At 45.1% G+C, this 22,148-nt stretch overlaps 1 protein-coding gene across 1 annotated transcript in view; it reads left to right on the top strand.

Moving 5' to 3' along the window:
• Positions 1 to 22,148, top strand: part of LOC310816120 (equilibrative nucleobase transporter 1-like) — a gene marked incomplete at its 5' end in the record, with an annotated part of 214,539 nt that overhangs the window by 5,732 nt on the left and 186,659 nt on the right. The window contains 10 exons of the mRNA XM_083686125.1: positions 2,834 to 2,963; positions 3,195 to 3,241; positions 3,390 to 3,466; positions 5,829 to 5,921; positions 6,082 to 6,221; positions 7,225 to 7,343; positions 10,315 to 10,458; positions 10,652 to 10,759; positions 10,926 to 11,112; positions 13,117 to 13,240. Of these exons, the coding sequence (XP_083542251.1) occupies positions 2,834 to 2,963; positions 3,195 to 3,241; positions 3,390 to 3,466; positions 5,829 to 5,921; positions 6,082 to 6,221; positions 7,225 to 7,343; positions 10,315 to 10,458; positions 10,652 to 10,759; positions 10,926 to 11,112; positions 13,117 to 13,240 (1,169 nt within the window). The remainder of the gene's footprint in view (positions 1 to 2,833; positions 2,964 to 3,194; positions 3,242 to 3,389; positions 3,467 to 5,828; positions 5,922 to 6,081; positions 6,222 to 7,224; positions 7,344 to 10,314; positions 10,459 to 10,651; positions 10,760 to 10,925; positions 11,113 to 13,116; positions 13,241 to 22,148) is intronic.

Here is a 22,148-nt window from a genome sequence, read left to right as displayed (position 1 = left end):
GTACAAATAATAACCAGGCCCAAAAAAATATGCCTGTCGATTCCACTGTTTCAAATTATGTCCAAAAATCTCCACAGGTTTCCACAAGAATGCAGAGGGGGGGGTAGGATAGCCTAAGACCAGGGGTCGGCAACCTTTACCATCAAAAGAGCCATTTTTAGCTCTTTAATATATTTAAGCCTTATAATGAAGGTAATACAGCCTATTAAGTCTAAATTAGCCTATCAACATTACTAATATGTGTAAATGAGCATTCATTAAAATGATTTACCACGTGACTACACTGCAGTGGGCTATTTATGATTATTTGGTACTCTAACTTTGCATTTCCGTTACAATAATACCATGTTTTGTGGCATTTATGAAATTATAGAACTACAATAAAGAAAACTGTTTACATTTTTTGTTATTTTTAATGGGGGATGCTATTACCAACAAAACTGAACAATTGTGAAGTGGAGAAAAAACTATTTACATTTACATTTATATTTACATTTACGGCATTTAGCAGACACCTTTATCCAAAGCGACTTACAACAAATACATTTGTTTAAGTAAGTGAATCATCTATCCATCAGTCATCATAAGATAAAGTAATGAATGCTCAGACCAGGGGCCATAGGCAGTCACAGATTTTTTTTGGGATTATTAACAGGAGAGAAACTTGTACAGGGGGATAGTGGGGGTGAAGAGGTCTTTAGGAGGGACCGTTAAGCTGTAGCCTGAAGAGATGGGTCTTCAATATACGGCGGAAGATTGGTAGTGACTCTGCAGTCATGACAGCAGTGGGAAGCTTGTTCCACCAGTGGGGTGCCAGGACAGTGAAAAGCCATGACTGAGTAGTGCGGCTGCTGCAACCACGTAGAGGCGGCGGTGCCAGGCGGCCAGCCGAGGTGGAAGAGCTGAGTGATCGGGCAGGGGTTTGGGGGCTGACCATTGCTAGCAAGTAGGGAGGGGCTGTTCCCTTTGCCGCCCGGAGGCGAGCACCAGGGTCTTGAATCTGATGCGAGCTGCTACCGGGAGCCAGTGAAGGGTGCAGAGAGACATGGGAGAATTTGCGGAGATTGAACACCAGACAGGTGGCAGCGTTCTGGATGAGCTGCAGAGGCCTGATGGTGGAGGCGGGGAGACCAGCCAAGAGTGCATTGCCGTAGTCAAGGCAAGAGATCACAAGTGTTTGGACCAAAAGTTGTGCTGCTTCTCTGGTGAGGAATGGACGTATCCTTCTGATGTTGTAGAGGGAGAATCTACAGGAGCGTGCTGTCGCTGTGTTGTTGGCATGTGTAGGCCTACTTTGAAATAGAATAGCTATAAAGAGCTATGCAAGCCTACTTTGAGTCCTCCCTGTGTTTGTGCAAATTAATAAAATAAAATGTAGCCTACTTTGATAATAAATAAAACATATAGCAGCCTAATAGCTTAAGAGTAAAAATAAAAAAATAGGCCAGTTTCAATTTAATTTTGACTAAAGTCCAGTTCAGTAAGATAATCCTCTTCTTTTTTCCTCAGCCACGTACAGCAATCAACCCTGAGCATAAAACGATATCAGCTAAGGGTCGTTCAATTCATTGACAAAATCACAACTTGCTAAAACAGATACTTTGTTGCAAAATGTTAAAGGAAAGCGTTCTCACCCGTTTAATGTGATTTCTGTTTCTGAACGTCACTGCAGATTTTCTCTATCAGGGCTGTAAGATGTAACTTTGATCTTCACACAAGACTGCAGGCTCTTATCTGTCAGGCAGGAGCAATATTTGGATTTTATGTGGTTCATGCTTGAGAATGGTGGTATGTGGATTTTATGTGGTTCATGCTTGAGAAAACCTGCTTGCACAACTATGTTGATCCAAAGATGGACAGGACTCCAAATGCATACTTCTTCATGTTCATATAATTGTCCGGAATAGCATTCCATGTTTCAAACACAAGTTTGTCGGATTTTGGGAGGTTTTCAATATCTCTCCATTTGTGGTTTTGAGCTGACCGGTGACATCTTCGAGCTCGGCTGTCAGGCTTTTGAACTTGGACACCCATAAGTCTTTGTCAGCTATGTCAGCCAGTTCAATTTCAAGGTTGGGTTGACTTACTGCTGTGAATGCGGACAATGTCAATGTCCAGTAGTGTCACAGGGAAGAATAGTGTCGTTTTTTTCCTTTCTGAACTCGCTGAATCTTTCCCCAAATGCAGTTTGCATTCCGATGATCACATAATGTAATAAGACCCAGGTCCCTGAGCTTGGTGACTATCTTGGACTTGACTATGGTGTTGAATGTTGAACTGTAGTCAGTGAACAGCATTCTCACATAGGTATCTCTTGTCCAGGTCTGATAGGGCAGTGTGCATGATGAAAGCAATGGCATCATCTATGGATCTGTTGGGGCAGTATGCAAATTGAAGTGGGTCCAGTGTGGCATGTAGTGTGGAGTAGGGTCTTAAGCAGCCTCTCAAAGCACTTCATGATGACAGACGTGAGTGCAACAGGGCGGTAGTCATTAAGGCAGGTTACCTTGGTCTTTTTGGGCATTGGAACGATTGTGATCTTCATCTTAAAACAGGTGAGGATTACAGACTGGGACAGGGAGAGGTTGAATATGTTTGTGAAGACATCTGCCAGCTGATCAGCGTATGCTCTGAGGACACGTCCAGGGATGCCGTCTGGGGCGGCTGCTTTGTGGGTTCAAAGCCTTACTCACATCAGCCGCAATGGTCGATAGCACACTGTCCTCACGAGTGCCGAGAGTGTTTGTGGGGGCTCAATGTTGTTTCCCTAAAACCGACACACACACACACACACACACACACACACACACACATTTCTCTGCTTGTCTCTCAGACTGCAGTGGGCAGGATGACCAGTTCTCCCTCATCTTCACCATCGCCACCTTCATGAACAACTTCCTGCTGCTGCCCAACGGCTTCATCTTTGACCACTTCGGCACCACGGTGGCCAGGCTGATGGGAATGTGAGTCTGACACAACCATCTTCATAAAGATGGCTTAAGCAGGGTTATTATGGCACAGACCCAATTACTAACCAAACCTTCTACAACCGAGGTTCCAAACACAATAACAAAGCTCCATATGTCCTAAGCCAATCCATGTGGTTTCACTGTGTGTGGAGGAGAAGTTAAGCCTGGTTGAGATAATTATGGTTGTTCTCACTTCCTTTATGGTTGTTCTCACTTCCTTTCCAGATCACTGTACACCACCGGTGCCTTGTTTGTCGCCTTATCCAGTGCAGGTAAAATCTACAATACAGTTTCAGTATGTACAAATTTTTTAAGTCCCGATGATGATGTAAAATGCTCAGACACCATGGAGTTTTAACATGTACTAAAGCCTTCTGCTCTGCTTGCCTGTCTGTCTGTCTCTCTCTCTCTCTCTCTCAGCACTGTCTGCCCTCCTCTTCCCGGCGCTCCCCTTCATTGCAGTCGGAGGCATCTTGCTTCTGATTTCCAACATGCAGGTAGGCCCAGTCTGTGAGGATGTGTGATTGGGAACAGAGAGGAGACCAGACGAGAGAATGCAGTTGAAAGGCAAAAAGGCCACTTTACTGATATAATCCACAGGGCAGACAGGAAAGGACTGTTGTTGAAAATAATAAAGGCTAGGTCTCAACCTAAGAAACCAGTACACTAGAGACTCTACTAAGATATGACATGGAGGACCGCTAGAGTGAACTAAACAACTGACAAGTGTCAACCTCTCCCTGTCCCAGTCTGTAATCCTCACCTGTTTTAAGATGAAGATCACAATCGTTCCAATGCCCAAAAAGACCAAGGTAACCTGCCTTAATGACTACCGCCCTGTTGCACTCACGTCTGTCATCATGAAGTGCTTTGAGAGGCTGCTTAAGACCCTACTCCACACTACATGCCACACTGGACCCACTTCAATTTGCATACTGCCCCAACAGATCCATAGATGATGCCATTGCTTTCATCATGCACACTGCCCTATCAGACCTGGACAAGAGATACCTATGTGAGAATGCTGTTCACTGACTACAGTTCAACATTCAACACCATAGTCAAGTCCAAGATAGTCACCAAGCTCAGGGACCTGGGTCTTATTACATTATGCGATCATCGGAATGCAAACTGCATTTGGGGAAAGATTCAGCGAGTTCAGAAAGGAAAAAAACGACACTATTCTTCCCTGTGACACTACTGGACATTGACATTGTCCGCATTCACAGCAGTAAGTCAACCCAACCTTGAAATTGAACTGGCTGACATAGCTGACAAAGACTTATGGGTGTCCAAGTTCAAAAGCCTGACAGCCGAGCTCGAAGATGTCACCGGTCAGCTCAAAACCACAAATGGAGAGATATTGAAAACCTCCCAAAATCCGACAAACTTGTGTTTGAAACATGGAATGCTATTCCGGACAATTATATGAACATGAAGAAGTATGCATTTGGAGTCCTGTCCATCTTTGGATCAACATAGTTGTGCAAGCAGGTTTTCTCAAGCATGAACCACATAAAATCCACATACCACCATTCTCAAGCATGAACCACATAAAATCCAAATATTGCTCCTGCCTGACAGATAAGAGCCTGCAGTCTTGTGTGAAGATCAAAGTTACATCTTACAGCCCTGATAGAGAAAATCTGCAGTGACGTTCAGAAACAGAAATCACATTAAACGGGTGAGAACGCTTTCCTTTAACATTTTGCAACAAAGTATCTGTTTTAGCAAGTTGTGATTTTGTCAATGAATTGAACGACCCTTAGCTGATATCGTTTTATGCTCAGGGTTGATTGCTGTACGTGGCTGAGGAAAAAAGAAGAGCTAAGGCCTTAATAAACCTTAATAAACAATAGCATGCACCTGTGTGCTAATGAGTCCATGAAGTGGTCTCTGTCGCCCCCTTGTGTCCAGATGGAAACGTGACACAGTCTCCACTGAACCCAGGGTTATCCCATAGCTACCCCCAAGGTGTTCTTTATGGGGTTCTCTCATGATCTCTGTCTCATACATGAACAGAGTCCTCAGGCTAGAGGGCTGATTTCTTCAGACAAAGAGAATAATGTTGGTAGAACTATCAGGGTGATTTTCAAACGGACGCAAGCAGATCCACAATCTGAGGTTTTAGCCCGATTTGCGCTCTCGGCGATGATGTGGTGCACAAACACATGCGCTCTACCCACGCTCGGCTCGTCTTGACAAAATACGCTATTACGGTATTCTTATTATTCGATATTTCTAAAAAGAATTATGAACATATGCCCCATGAAATGCACCTGGGTAGGATGTGTCGCACCTTACATGCATTTCAATTGCTTTATAGGCAGCCAAATACGCTACCGAGAAAATAAATATATAGGACTCGTTACAATTTTGGAGATGCTTTGCTAGTAGGCTTATCAGAAAATATAGATTTGACAATCACACCTTTATTTAGCATTGGGGATCGGGACCAGAACTTTTCCAATGCTTTGCATTCCATTGCCGACAGTCTGAATCAACTGCTTCATAAAGATATTTTTTTTACAATCTGATACAATACAATATTTTTACAATATTTTTACATATGAGGTTCTCAATACATAGGTGCAAGAAAATGCGTACGTATGTCATCTTTGAAAATCACCCAGTATGTACTTTGCACAGCTTGGCCTTTGGCCACGTGCTCCACAGTGCAACTTTTTTAGCTGGACAACACTTTGATGCGTTTGACTTTGTATGTTTTCATCAGTCTGAGACCAATGACAGGCACAAGAAACACACCCAAAAGCAAATGCAAACGCACACACACACACACACACACACACACACACACGCACACGCTCAGGAGGTAAACTGCTCCCTCTCCTCCTGTAGGTTGGAAACCTGTTTGGCTCCCATCGCTCCACCATCATCACTCTGTACAATGGAGCCTTTGACTCCTCTGCTGCCCTCTTCCTCATTATTAAGGTACACACACACACACACACACACACATACTGTACATACATACATGCACACACTTTCACTCACATATTATATGGCTCTCATAGACATTCATGATATTATTCATGTTTATAATGATGATGATGGTGATAATTCCATCGCTCCTGTCTCTTCCCCCCTTTAGTTGCTGTTTGAGGCTGGGGTTTCTCTCCAAGCCTCGTTTCTCTTCTTGTCCGCATGTGGTGTCATACACTTGGTCAGGACCTTCCTACTGTTACCCAAGAAGCACATCCCCTACCCCCTCCCTGAGGGCTACACATACGGGTAAGCACTACAGATCCCACAATGCCTTGAGGACCCATTTGATCTCCCTCTCTGACCCTCAGCAGCCTGACCATCCTGTAACAGTTTCTTCCTTTAGTTTAAATTGACAATCTGGGATTTGTATATCAATTTTTGGACATGGCATTCTTACGCTTGAACAATACATCTTTGGACATGGCATTCTAACAAAACTTGGCAGAGGTCTCTATCAATTAAGGATGAGACAATGCATATGGTGTGACTGTAGGCTTTATAAAAATAGCACCAGGACATGTTTGCCTGAGAGGTGTCTTGCCATGCCTACACCTTCAGGAGAGAGGGCACATATGTATAAGCCAGTTATCGATACAGGGTAGAATCATGACCCCCTGAAGGTGGAAGGAGCTCACGGCTGCGTTCACACATTTTCTGAACACTCGAGGAGCCATGGAGAGCCTGAAGGGTAATACCACAAACTGGTAGGCTTTGCCTTGGTAGGGTAATACCACAAACTTTGTAGGCTGAAGGGTAATACCGCAAACTGGTAGGCTTGGCTTTGGTAGGCTGAAGGGTAATACCACAAACTGGTAGGCTTGGCTTTGGTAGGCTGAAGGGTAATACCACAAACTGGTAGGCTTGGCCTTGGTAGGCTGAAGGGTAATACCGCAAACTGGTAGGCTTGGCTTTGGTAGGCTGAAGGGTAATACCACAAACTGGTAGGCTTGGCCTTGGTAGGCGAACCTTCAAAACCCTATGTGTTCTATGTGAAAGTAAGGGTCCTTTAAGTCAAGGGACGCAAACCATTCACCTTAGGCTATGGTCTGGAGAACCCTGACTGTGCACAAGATATAAAAGGGGAGAACCTTCAAGAAAAGCTTTCAATTGCCTTAAGCCCAAAAGCCTGTCCAAGGCCTCTTTCAAAGAAAACCAGCCGACCAAATCCCAGCCCCATCCCTCAGCAGTTGTTGTTTTGTTCTTCTACTCTAGTTGAATGAGCACAAACCTTGTGTTGTTCCATTGACAGGATGAAGTGTGGACAGACGGAGACCGTCAGCCCAGAGCTGGCAGCAGCCAATGGCAGCATGCAGGATGATCCTGTGACCAAGATCACACATTTTACCAATGAGAACACAAAAAAGGAAGGTGTGTGTGTGTGGATTTACAGTGGGGGAAATAATTATTTGATCCCCTGCTGATTTTGTTAGTTTGCCCGATTACAAAGAAATGAGCGGTCTATAATTTTTATGGTACTTTTATTTTAACAAATAGAGACAGAATATCAACAAAGAAGTCCAGAAAAAACACATTATATAAAGTTATAAATTCATTTGCATTTGATCGAAGGAAATAAGTATTTGATCCCCTACAAACCAGCAAGAATTCTGGCTCATACAGACCGGTTATATGCCCATGAGGCACACAGATTAGTCCTGTCACTTTAGGAAAAGTACTCCTAATCTCTGCTTGTTATGGGTATAAAATACACCTGTCAATAGAATCAATCTCTTCCATTCCAACCTCTCCACCACCATGGGCAAGACCAAAGAACATTCAAAGGACATCAGGGTAAGAGTTGTAGACCTGCACAAGGCTGGAATGGGCTACAAGACCATCAGCAAGAAGCTTGGTGAGAAGGAGACAACTGTTGGTGCAATTATTAGAAAATGGAAGAAATACAAAATAAGCATCGATCGCCCTCGGCCTGGAGCTCCATGCAAGATCTTGCCTCGTGGGGTAAGGATGATCATGAGCAGGGTGAGGGATCAGCCCAGAACTACACAGGAGGAGCTTGGTAATGATCTCAAGGCAGCTGGGACCACAGTCACCAAGAAAACCATTGGTAACACACTACACCGTAACGGATTGAAATCCTGCAGTGCCCGCAAGGTCCCCCTGCTCAAGAAGATGTACAGGCCCATCTGAAGTTTGCCAATGAACACTTAAATGATTCAGAGAAGGCTTGGGAGAAGGTGATGTGGTCAGATGAGACCAAAATTGAACTCTTTGGCATAAATTCGACTCTTCGTGTTTGGAGGGAGAGAAATGCTGAATGCTACAATCCCAAGAACACCATCCCCACCGTCAAACACGGAGGTGGAAACATAATGCTTTGGGGTTGTTTCTCTGCTAAAGGTACAGGACGACTTCACTGCATTGAGGGGCCAATGGACGGGGCCATGTACCATAAGATCTTGGACGAGAACCTCCTTCCCTCAGCCAGAGCACTGAGGATGGGTCGTGGATGGGTCTTCCAGCATGACAATGACCCAAAACATATGGCCAAGGCAACAAAGGAGTGGCTCAAGAATAAGCACACTAAGGTCATGGAGTGGCCTAGCTAGTCTCTAGACCTTAATCCTATAGAAAATTTGTGGAGGGAGCTGAAGCTTCGAGTTGCGAAGCAAAAGCCTTGAAACCTTCAGGATTTGGAGAGGATCTGTAAAGAGGAGTGGACCAAAATCCCTCCTGAAATGTGTGCAAACCTGGTGACCAACTACAAGAAACGTCTGACTTCTGTGCTTGCCAACAAGGGTTTCTCCACCAAGTACTAAGTCATGTTTTGCTTGGGGATCAAATACTTATTTCCTTCGATCAAATGCAAATTAATTTATAACTTTATATAATATGTTTTTCTGGACTTTTTTTGTTGATATTCTGTGTCTATTTGTTAAAATAAAAGTACCATAAACATTATAGACCGCTCATTTCTTTGTAATCGGGCAAACTAACAAAATAAGCAGGGGATCAAATAATTATTTCCCCCACTGTATATAATTTCGATCATTATTATTGGCAAAGTCACACAGCTAGCTGTTGTGGTGGATGTCTAGGTTTTACCACTCTGTACCTCAGCCCTTCGGAGGTGAGATTCAAGAAACAACGCCCTGAGTAGCCACAATATTTGTCCGGTATGTGTCCGGTATTTATTATTGCTTGCAGACAAGAGCCTAACAGCAGCCCAGCGTAAATCTGGGGGTCTGTTTAGAGCAAGTCTGAAGAGGCAATTATCAGGGTTGTCTTTCATACAGATGAAACATAATGGTAGGCGGCGCCAAGGCTATCACCGACAAGCTTGTGCTTACATGAGAGGGGGCAGGAGAGAATGAACAAAAGGGAGACTTTCTTACTGATCAATCGGCGCTTTCTTACCGATCAATTGGCGTTCAACATTTCACACCTATCCACCCTCCTGTCGGCAAGATGTGTCTGTACCTTTATTGTCGCTCTCCCCCACCACTCCCTCCGAACGTTCGCTATCCATATGGTAATTATACAGCGTTTCCCAGAACAATGGCTATAGAACTTTAGAAGTGTGGCAAGAGAAAATGTAATCACAGTATTTACACAAGTTGTATCAGTCATTTGAAAGTGTATATCCTTCAAACAGTTCTATCAATGTATTTTCCATAACACTGTTTACGTTTAAAATCTTTTTATTTTTTTTATTTTAGTCAGTTAGCACACACTCTTACATCATCCATCCGCATAAACAGAGAAGAGCCGAGACTGAGCTGGGTGACCACTAGGTCCTTGTAGAGATGGCAGTGCCAAGCGGCCAGCAGAGGTGGAAAAACTGAGAGATTGTGCTAGGGTTTGGGGACTGACCATTGTTTGCAGATAGGGAGGTACTGTCCCCTTTACTGCCTTCGAGGTGAGCACCAGGGTTTTGAATCTTATGCAAGCTCCTACTGGGAGCCAGTGAAGGGTGCGGAGCAGGGGGTGACATGGAAGAATTTTGGGAGATTGAACACTGAGCTGCAGAGGTCTGATGGCGGGAGATTGAACATACATTCTGGCGGAGGCGGGATCGAGCCATCGCTGAGATGTTAGCCACACAGGACAGTTGGTTGTTCAGGATCACCCCTAGATTCTTGGCTGTCTGGGAGGGGGGGCATAGTGGAGTTCTCAACAGTGATGGAAAAGTCTTGCAGTGAGCAGGCTTTCCCAGGGAGGAAGAGCAACTCTGTCTAGGAAGAGCTCCAGCTGTTGATCTGGGAATATTAGCAATGTTGTATGTGTTATCACAGTTGATTTGACCCTAAGCCACCAGTAAACTTTACCATTCACATACTACAGTGCCATAACCATTACTTTCTCTCTCATTTTCTCTCAGAGCGTAGTTTCCGGGACTGTTTTCTGTCCAAGTTTTACATGTTTCACCTGGTCTGGCTGTCTGTGATGCAGCTGCGACACTACCTGTTCATAGGCACACTCAACCCCATGCTACAGCGACTGACAGAGGACGAAACATCCCTGGGTAACCATACACACACACACACACACACAAACACTATAATACACAAACTGGGTGTTCTCCTCTGAGCTGCTGGGTAATATTGTTCAGAGAAGGCCACATGTACCTCAAGATCTAACTGTGTCGTATTTGTGTCGTTGACTTTTTATTCCCTTTTTTCTTACCCTGTCCTCATTGGCTCTGTTTGTCCTTCCAGTGAGCACGTACATCAATGCGTTTGCAGTGACCCAGCTGTGTGGGGTCCTGTTTGCCCCTTTGAATGGCCTGATCATGGACCGACACAAGGGCAAGGCCAGGGCCCCAGGTACCAACCATACACCTACAGTACAACCACTAAAACCCAACACAACACACACACCAAACAACTTCACACACATACACACAAAACCACTTCACACACATACACCACACTGTGTGTGTGTGTGTGTGTGTGTGTGTGTGTGTGTGTGTGTGTGTGTGTGTGTGTGCAGGAGAGAGCGAGCGGGAGGCAGACCTGTGGTCGTCGGTGCTCTCTCTGTCTCTGACGGCGCTGCTGTGCGTCCTGTTCTCCATCTGTGCCGCCACATCCATCCTCCCTGTTCAATACCTCACCTTCATACTGCAGGTCATCAACCGCTCCTTCCTCTACGGAGGCAACGCCGCCTTCTTCTGCATCGCGTAAGTCAAACACACACACACACACAGTTCACGTTGAATTGATGCAAAGTTAAGTGTAAGGCAGGGGGCTTGGTTGTGAGCCCCACTGCAATGGGGAAGAAACTGTTCAGGTGGCGCAAGGTTTTAGTCTTGATTGACCGGAACCTTTTGCCAGATGGAAGTCTCTGGAAGAGGTTGTGACCAGGATGGGAAGGATCAGCGATGATCTTTCCTGCTCTCTTACTGGTCCTGGAGTGGAACAGGTCCAGGAGAGATGGCAGGTTGCAGCCGATGATCTTCTCGGCTGACAGAATGATCCACTGCAATCTGCCTTTGTCCTTGGCAGTGGAGGCAACGAACCAGACGGTGATTGATGAGCTGAGGATGGACTCAATGATGGCCGTGTAGAACTCAACCATCACTTTCTGTGGCACTGCGTTCAGCTCCAAGTAGTTCTGGCTGCACCAGGAAGCCAGGCTGTCAACTTCCTCCCTGTAGGCGGCCTCATCACCGTTGGAGATTAATCCAATGAGGGTAGTGTCATCCGCGAACTTCAGGAGTTTGACAGAAGGGTGGCTAGAGGTGCAGCTGTTGGTGTAGAGGGAGAAGAGTAGAGGAGATAGCACACAGCCTTGTGGGGCTCCGGTGCTGATGGTCCGGGGCTCCGAGACAAGCTTGCCCAGCCGTACCTGCTGCTTCCTGTCTGTCAGAATGTCAGTGATCCACCTGCAGGTGGGCTCAGGCACGCTCAGCTGGGATAGCTTGTCCTGGAGGAGAGCTGTGGCGATAGTGTTAAATGCAGAGCTGAATTCCACAAATAGGATCCTGGCATAGGTGCGGCGGGAGTCTAGGTGCTGGAGGATGAAGTGAAGTCCCATGTTGACTGCGTCGTCTACAGACCTGTTGGCTTTATCGGCAAACTGCAGTGGGTCAAGGAGGAGGTTGGTGATGGCCTTGAGGTGGGTGAGCACGAGGCGCTCAAAGGTCTTCATTACCACAGAGGTCAGGGCAACTGGTCTGTAGTCATTAAGGCCTGTGATCCTCTGCTTTTTGAGAACTGGGATGATGGTGGATATTTTGAAGTAGGCAGCAACCATGCATTCAACCAGTGAAGTGTTAAAGATGTCCATAAACACTGGAGACAGCTGGTCTGCACAGTGCTTCAGTGTGGAGGGGGAGACAGCATCTGGTCCAGCTGCCTTGCGGGGGTTCTGTTTCTTTAACAGTTTGTTGACGTCTCTCTCCTGGATGGAGAGAGGTGTGACGGGGGGAGGGGGCTGTAGAGGTTAGTGTCTCTGTCCAGGCTGGGAAGGAGAGGCTGCGCCATTGTCTGTTGAATCTACAGTAGAAGTCGTTCAGCTCATTTACAAGTCTGAGGTCATCCATAGAATGGGGGGATTTGGTTTTGCAGTCTGTGATCACTCGAAGGCCTTTCCAGACTGACAAGGAGTCGTTGGCTGCAAACTGTTGTTCTAGCTTCTTTGAGTACTGTCGTCTGGCCTCCTTAATCTCCTTGCCAAATGTGTACTTAGCCAGTTTCAACCTTTGCTTGTCTCCACTCCTGAAAGCCCTCTCCTTCTCCAAACGAAGCCGTTTGAGTCTTGCTGTGAACCAGGGCTTGTCATTGTTGTAACTCAGCCTGGTGCGTGTTGGAATACATCTGTCCTCACAGAAGCTGATGTATGACATCACAGACTCTGTGTATTCGTCCAGGCTGTTAGAAGCAGTCCTAAAAATGTCCCAGTCTGTGGTGTCAAGGCAGTCACGCCGGGATCTGTATGCCGGGATCTGTATGTCGGGATCAGATGAATAAGAGCGTGGTGTATGAGGCGCCATCACCAGAGAACACACCCAGTGTCTGGTGGGGTCAAACAGTCGCAGACTTCAGGCAGTTCTTGCATGCAAAGGATTGCCGAGCAAATACATTGTAAGAGGGGGACTATGCATACAATTTTGTACTTTCTGAATGGTGAAACCAATATGTACACAAATACCATTAAATAAAAGCTCTCTCTCTCTCTGTAGTTTCCCTGCCTGTCACTTTGGTAAGCTCTACGGCTTGATGATGGCCCTGTCTGCAGTTGTGGCCCTGCTGCAGTACCCCTGCTTCATCCTGATCAAAGGAATACTGGGAGGGGACCCACTATACGTGAGTGAAGCTGCCTGTTACCATCTCTAGAGCACTACCTTGATTAGAGCTCCCAGTAACATTTACCATTCACACCAGAGACATCATCAACTTGGCCATCACTAAAGTAGAGAGAGTGGTAGTAGTCACCCTATATTTTCTGTTTCTCTCTTTCCCTCCTCCTTCCCTCCATCTCTCTCTTTCTCTCTCTCCCTGCAGCTGAACATAGCCCTGGTCCTTTTCAGTCTGCTGGCCTTCATCCATCCTGTCAACCTCTACCTGCACTGTCGTGGCCTGGCAGCCCAGAGGGCTAAAACCAAGGACCCCGTCATCTCCTTCTAGACCAGCTATGGTTATGATAATAACCCTGTTTACAGACTCATAAGTGCTGTCAACCCTTTAATATTCTTCTCCAAGCTGTATTAACTACCTGTACACTGTGACTCTTGTTGTCTTGTTGTCATGCTATTCATTATCGGATACCAGAGTGGCTAGTGCAGTAAAACTATGGCAAATTTGATGGCCTAATTTCCCTCACAACCGTATCTAGTACTGTCTGGTCAGTGAGAACAGAGACAGTACACACAGAGACTATAGCATTCGTTTGCATAACTCATGTGCCACTCTTCAATGTTTTACCTCACCGAAATGACTAAATACTGAGAAATGGAAAAGTATGTAAATCATCTGTGGAGCGTCCAGCCCCCAGTGGACAGCGCACCTGGACCCGATCCCCAATCAGCATACCTGCGACCCATCCCCAATCAGCACCCCATAAGAACCATTCCCAGTCAACACTCCAGTGCCAGAATGTACTGAGATCTTACGGTAACCTTTGTGAATCGTGACCTACAGATGCTTCAGCCCTCCTGTGTATTCTGCAAATTCCTTGTGCCTTGTCTTGTGCCTGTCTCGTCTGCCTGCCCGACCACCTGCCTGTCTGACTACCCGCTCTCCTGCCGACCCTGGACCGACCCTTGACTACTCTCTTTGGATTCTCCACTTATCCCCATTCCCTTTTCCCTTATTATTATTTATCATTAAATATGCATTCGGGCTTCATCTACCCTCTCTGTGTGCCGTCGTTTGGTTCCTCAGACTTTCTGTGTAACAGTTATGTTTGATTTTGGCAACTCTGAGTCCTGTCTCCTCTCTGCACTTGGGTCCACCTTAAACTGCCTGTGACAGTGTCAAGCACTTAAGTGTGCAAAGCCTGAAAATGAATGCATGACTTGTATTCACATTTCCAGTGAAAAGGCCAATATAAATAAATCCAGTCGGCAAGCAATTTGTGAATAGTAATACAACATGTATTGATTTAACATAATGGAGAGTAAATGTTTCAGTAAAGAAGCTGGATATAAAACTGTAAGCATGATAACTCAAGAGGGTTACAAACACTGTACACACATTTACAATTATCGAGTGTCATCAACACACTGAATGGCTAATGGAAAATGTAACTATAAATAAACTGATGTTTACATATGTTAATGTTGGATGTTCCTCTCTCGAAATTGACACATTTGCCAGAGATAAACCAGATTTAATTGTTGAATCTTTGCATTATGTCATAGGTTGCATTTCAGCAAAATACAGTTTGAGCAGAGACACTGCCTGCCCAAAGCCTGCTTCTCTGAGCATATTGAATGTTGATGAGAGTCCAGTCTATTTCTACAGACCTTACTGACGGTGGAGAGGAAGAACTCCAGTCATACCTGACATTTATACATAGATCCTAATCTAACATCATAAAGATGAATTCTGATATCTCTCTGTGTTCTTGTTAGTATGGTTGATGTCTCTCTCATCATAATCTCTTCATAAAGATCAGCTTTCACAATATCTGATGTTTCTCCAAATATGAAGTGTTGTTACTGTAACTAATGACATATTTGCTTTCATGGTCGATTGGTTTCTCTCATACTGTGTCCTTTCCCTTACATTCACTGATATGAGAGTGTTAGGTAGGTGGAAGCAGTTTGTGAAGTAGTTTGACACATACTGTGTGCTATAGGCATATTTACTTCAAGAAACCAACCAACACATGTCATCCCATAAGGACTCCTACAGGTCTACAGACAGTGAATAGGATCTGATGTGGCTTCTGCTCAACTCATCAGTAAGACATTGACCTTGTACCCAGGCCATCATGTCTTGCATAACACTACAAAATCACTTCACTTGTGGCCTAGAGGGAGGAGAACCCAACTGAGGAAGGCATTTGTCATCATTTGAACTTGACTAGTCACATGAATGCAAAGTGTTTCTTCAAAAGGAGGAGCTTCAGAAAACTCACACAGGTTTGGACAGCGCTCCTGTTCAGTGAATGACGGCCATGTAAGGCCAGTAAATTTGATCAATGATAATACTAATCAACAGGTCTGTCTAGTCACTATATGGGAACAATGAATAAGGGGCCTCAGCGACACCTCTGAAACAGCTATCTTCCATTTGAATGGTGCACAAGACGGCTATTGTTAACCACTTTCAGGTCACCTCACCTTTGGGGTCTCTTGTATAAAATGTGTGTCTCTCAAACATGTAGTTGTAGTTGAGCTGCCTTTCATTACCCGGTATACTCTGTGTACCGTACAGTACTATTTTGTTTGGACAATAGACTTGTTACTTAACTAACCGCTTTTGGAACTGCAAGACATCTTATTTCACGGGTGAAATTCTTACAGCCAGCATTGGGGGAATGATAAACCAGAGTCAACAAGTGAGTGATGAGATTCATGAGATTGGTTTCGTGAGATTGGTAAGACATCAACAGAACCAGAGGCAGAAGATAACAGGTGCCACATTGAGACCTGTGTCTGGATTTCTGTTGCAGATGCATTCAGGAGAGATGTAGGAGTGTGTAAAGATGGGGAGACAGGGTGGAAGGAAGGGCTACAGTATAAAGAATGAGTGAGAAAGTCAGAGGGAGAGAGGAAGAGTTGTTTGTAGAGTGGCTGGGGGAGATTCTTCTGAACTGTGAGTACTGTAGGCTGGCTGATTGTTTCCATGCAAATTAATGTCGCAAATGGAGTAGTTTGTGTGCAATATTAGTTTGTGTGCGTGGTTTCTTTATGATGAAATGACAAATGTTGATTTGTTTGTACTTTCTATTATCTATTTACACAACTATTTTCATGTTCCTGAGTGCCATGGGCAGTTATTAATCTACTCAGAAAGGCAATGTTTGTCATTAAATCAACACATTCAGGAAAGACACTTTGAGATCTGAAGACACTTCAGAGGAGGAGAAAGAGGAGGTGATTCCACAAGGAAAGCTTTACGAGATCAATCTAAAGGAAGAGTGACGTGAAGGCGCTGTGTGTGTGTGGGGGGGGAGGGGGGAGCATGCTGGGGTGTGAGGGTGGGGTAGGGGTGCGGCGCTGGCTGACCCTAGCCACGGGGCTGCTGGAATGCCTATGTTTCGGCTGGGCCTCCCTGGTGTTCGTCCTGAACACGGAGGGCTAGTTCAGCTACCTGTGTGTGAACGCGACAGGGGTCAACAGCACACAGGTCCTAGGTCAGTGACCTCACCACACACTCACTCACTCACTCACTCACACACACACACACTCACTCACTCTCTATCATTCATAATTAAAAACTCTGCTTGTCTCTCAGACTGCAGTGGGCAGGATGAACAGTTCTCCCTCATCTTCACCATCACCTCCTTCCTGCACAACTTCCTGCTGCTGCCTAACGATTTCATCTTTGATCACTTCGGCACCACGGTGGAGAAGCTGATGGGAATGTGAGTCTGACACAACCTTGTTCATAAAGATGGCTTAAGCAGGGTTAAATAATAAATAAAAATAATACATTTTATAATAATAATAATCCTAATAAAGCTTGTTTATCTAGTGACCATTGTGTTAACTAAAAAGTGTAACAAGTTGACAGTTTTCAATAACTCCATGTAAAACCATGTGTCCTGGTGCAATTTTTATAAAGCCTACAGTCACAACACAGGTATGGCTAAAGTTACGCATTGTCTCATCCTTGATTGATGGAGACATCTGCCAAGTTTCGTTAAAATGCTGTGAGGAATTTGTTTTGGCCTAATCATGGTACCATCTGTACAGATGATTTGCTTGATTTGCTTGATCAAGCATCCTTTACCTGATGTAGACTTCAGCCAAGTCTGGTTACAATGCCATTAAGGAGTTTGTTTTGGCCTAATCTCGGATCCCAGAATCTCATCTCTTGACTTTGATTGATCTACCTAGCTGGCAAACTATTTGATAACTTCCAAAATTCAAAAATCCTGTCCAAAGCCTCTTTCAAAGAAAAGAGTAGATTTAGAGAGAGAAAACCAGTGCCCCCCACGCACCTCCCCCTCCGCCAAATGAAATAGGCTGATCTATATTTCGGGACACTTGCTTCACATTGAATCATTGAAAGATATATCTCGAGATAACCGGGCCAAAATCATTCAAAGCGACGTGCTAACAGATTATCCTAGCATACGGATTTCACTGTAGCATTCTCAGACAAATGAGAGAAGCGTGATAATCAATTCAGAGGATTTATTTAGACAAGGGAAATATAAGCTATTTAGCTTTGTTCAAGTCATACAATCAAAAGTGTGAACATAACATCTAAAACATACCATCGTAGTCGAAGATTCTGGGAATGTAATTGATTGAAAATAAAATTGTCTAATAAGACTATACATGCTAACTCACGTAGGAGATCGGACAAGTCTCCTCGAAGTGAGATTTTGGAAACAATTTATGCTATCGCTAGACCAAGTGGGATTTCTACCAAGAACGGATCTTTTATCAAGACAGCCAGAGTCAAGCCTCTTCTCAAGAAACCAACTCTTGACCCGTCTGCTGTCCATAACTACAGACCGGTATCCCTTTTCTCCTTCTTATCTAAAACCCTTGAACGTGCTATCTCTAACAAACTGTCTCACTATCTCCTTCAGAACAACTTCCTTGACCCTCACCATTCCGGCTAGGCACTCTACTGAGGCTGCTCTCCTTGCTGTCATGGAGGCCCTCCACTCTGCTCGAGATTCCTCCCTCTCCTCGACACAGTTGGATGTAGGATATCTTAGTGTGACACATGGTCATGCCAGGTCACTTTCCGAATGCTCTGGAGGCATTTCATGTGAAAGGACTCAAACTGTTTCAGGTGGCGGCTATAGACTGTCCAAGTTTCACATCCATACAAAAGTGTGGATATGCATACTGCCTGGTAGACTGCAACTTTGGTGTGTAGTTGCAAGTTGTTGTTGAAGACCCTTTTCCTCAGCCACCAAATGGAGGATGGGGCCTGTTTGATCCTGTTCTGCAAATCCTGGTCAATCTTCTGAAAGGATGTTTCCAGGGTACTTGAATTGTGGTACAATGGCAAGTGGGGAATCTGAGATAGAGAATGTGAGTGGCTTCTGTGGGGAACCGATGACCAATGGCATAGGAACTCTGTTTTAGGAATGTTGACAGAGAGCCCCATTCTGCTGTATGCTCTTCTGTTGAATGTGCCACAAGAGCGCAATTTTCCGCAGACTGCAACTCAAGTATGCGTACAGACTGAAGCTTTGTGATTAGGACCTTCCAAACAAAAGGCTCCTGTGGCGCAATCGGTTAGCGCGCTGTACTTATACAACAGTATGTAGCAGAGCAATGCCGAGGTTGTGAGTTCGAGCCTCACCTGGAGCACATCTTTTCACTAAACCGCTACATTTTGAGAAAATGACCCTCTTATGGGCCTTGACAGATTATTAATACAGCCTTCTGATTACCAAAAGTTGATCCTAGAAAGTTGATGTACTGCATGCGATTTAAGTCTTACTGTTTCATAACAATGTATGCAGCGTCCTGCATATTTATATTCCAACAAAACAGCTTGCAGTATGAACGTTGAGTCACGGCCATGGACTGTTTACATTGTCGGCGTACCTCATACGTAAGGCATGGTATTAACAAGGGCAAGAACCTCACTGGTATTAACAAGGGCAAGAACCAATTGGTGACCTTCTGTTTGACTTTGGCCGACAATGCGAAGCACGCAAATGATCAAACCATGCGTCTGTCGTAAAGCAGGCACTGCTGGGATTTGAACCCAGGGTCTCCTGTTTACAAGACAGGCGTTTTCACCAGCTAAGCCACAGCGCCTACAGAAAGTCTTCAAAGCATTTAAAAATGTTGTTTTTCATTAAAGCACCGCAGATTCCACTTGAAAAGATTCCAAGGCTTCCTTCCCTTCAGAGAGACAATCAAATAGTTCTCAAATATATTCTTTGGACTGAAGTCATGGCTTGAAGGCCCGCGCACCTTCCACCGCATGGATGGTGGTCAGGTGTTTGCAGTGACTGAAAGTTGGCCGAATTTTCAAGAGGGATCTGAGGTTGACGGGAGTTTGCAGAGTCAAGTTTGCTTGGAGAAAACCTTCGCCCAACGTGGGGCTCGAACCCACGACCCTGAGATTAAGAGTCTCATGCTCTACCGACTGAGCTAGCCGGGCCGCTTGACCTTGTACAGAGCCTCCTTGAACCCAGGGATTAATGGAATTATTTCCGACAAAGTCATATGACTAGGACTTTCCATGCAAGAGACTCCTGTGGCAGTTTGCAGAGTCAAGTTTGCTTGGCGAAAACCTTCGCCCAACGTGGGGCTCGAACCCACGACCCTGAGATTAAGAGTCTCATGCTCTACCGACTGAGCTTGCCGGGCCGCTTGACCTTGTACAGAGCCTCCTTGAGACCGGGTATTATTGGAATCATTTCCAACAAAGTTATATGAATAGGACCTTCCAAACAAAAGGCTCCTGTGGCGCAATCGGTTAGCGCGAGGTACTTATACAACAGTATGTAGCAGAGCGATGCCGAGGTTGTGAGTTCGAGCCTCATCTGGAGCACATCTTTTCGCTAAACCGCTACATTTTGAGAAAATGACCCTCTTATGGGCCTTGACAGATTATTAATACAGCCTTCTGATTACCAAAAGTTGATCCTAGAAAGTTAATGTACTGCATGCGATTTAAGTCTTACTGTTTCATAACAATGTATGCAGCGTCCTGCATATTTATATTCCAACAAAACAGCTTGCAGTATGAACGTTGAGTCACGGCCATGGACTGTTTACATTGTCGGCGTACCTCATACGTAAGGCATGGTATTAACAAGGGCAAGAACCTCACTGGTATTAACAAGGGCAAGAACCAATTGGTGACCTTCTGTTTGACTTTGGCCGACAATGCGAAGCACGCAAATGATCAAACCATGCGTCTGTCGTAAAGCAGGTACTGCTGGGATTTGAACCCAGGGTCTCCTGTTTACAAGACAGGCGCTTTCACCAGCTAAGCCACAGCGCCTACAGAAAGTCTTCAAAGCATTTGAAAATGTTGTTTTTCATTAAAGCACCGCAGATTCCACTTGAAAAGATTCCAAGGCTTCCTTCCCTTCAGAGAGACAATCAAATAGTTCTCAAATATATTCTTTGGACTGAAGTCATGGCTTGAAGGCCCGCGCACCTTCCACCGCATGGATGGTGGTCAGGTGTTTGCAGTGACTGAAAGTTGGCCGAATTTTCAAGAGGGATCTGAGGTTGACGGGAGTTTGCAGAGTCAAGTTTGCTTGGAGAAAACCTTCGCCCAACGTGGGGCTCGAACACACGACCCTGAGATTAAGAGTCTCATGCTCTACCGACTGAGCTAGCCGGGCCGCTTGATACTGTACAGAGCCTGCTTGAGACTGGGTATTATTGGAATCATTTCCAACAAATTTATATGATTAGGACCTTCCAAACAAAAGGCTCCTGTGGCGCAATCGGTTAGCGCGCGGTACTTATACATCAGTATGTAGCAGAGCGATGCCGAGGTTGTGAGTTCGAGCCTCCCCTGGAGCACATCTTTTCGCTAAATCGCTTCATTTTGAGAAAATGACCCTCTTATGGGCCTTGACAGATTATTAATACAGCCTTCTGATTACCAAAACTTGATCGTAGAAAGTTAATGTACTGCATGCGATTTAAGTCTTACTGTTTCATAACAATGTATGCAGCCTCCTGCATATTTATATTCCAACAAAACAGCTTGCAGTATGAACGTTGAGTCACGGCCATGGACTGTTTACATTGTCGGCGTACCTCATACGTAAGGCATGGTATTAACAAGGGCAAGAACCTCACTGGTATTAACAAGGGCAAGAACCAATTGGTGACCTTCTGTTTGACTTTGGCCGACAATGCGAAGCACGCAAATGATCAAACCATGCGTCTGTCGTAAAGCAGGCACTGCTGGGATTTGAACCCAGGGTCTCCTGTTTACAAGACAGGCGCTTTCACCAGCTAAGCCACAGCGCCTACAGAAAGTCTTCAAAGCATTTAAAAATGTTGTTTTTCATTAAAGCACCGCAGATTCCACTTGAAAAGATTCCAAGGCTTCCTTCCCTTCAGAGAGACAATCAAATAGTTCTCAAATATATTCTTTGGACCGAAGTCATGGCTTGAAGGCCCGCGCACCTTCCACCGCATGGATGGTGGTCAGGTGTTTGCAGTGACTGAAAGTTGGCCGAATTTTCAAGAGGGATCTGAGGTTGACGGGAGTTTGCAGAGTCAAGTTTGCTTGGCGAAAACCTTCGCCCAACGTGGGGCTCGAACCCACGACCCTGAGATTAAGAGTCTCATGCTCTACCGACTGAGCTAGCCGGGCCACTTGATACTGTACAGAGCCTCCTTGAGACCGGGTATTATTGGAATCATTTCCAACAAAGTTATATGATTAGGACCTTCCAAACAAAAGGCTCCTGTGGCGCAATCGGTTAGCGCGCTGTACTTATACAACAGTATGTAGCAGAGCGATGCCGAGGTTGTGAGTTCGAGCCTCACCTGGAGCACATCCTTTCGCTAAACCGCTACATTTTGAGAAAATGACCCTCTTATGGGCCTTGACAGATTATTAATACAGCCTTCTGATTACCAAA

The sequence above is a fragment of the Argentina silus genome (genome assembly GCF_951799395.1).
Source record: "Argentina silus genome assembly, chromosome: 15".
In the NCBI taxonomy this organism is placed as follows: Eukaryota; Metazoa; Chordata; class Actinopteri; order Argentiniformes; family Argentinidae; genus Argentina; species Argentina silus.
This window is presented reverse-complemented; position numbering and strand designations above follow the sequence as displayed.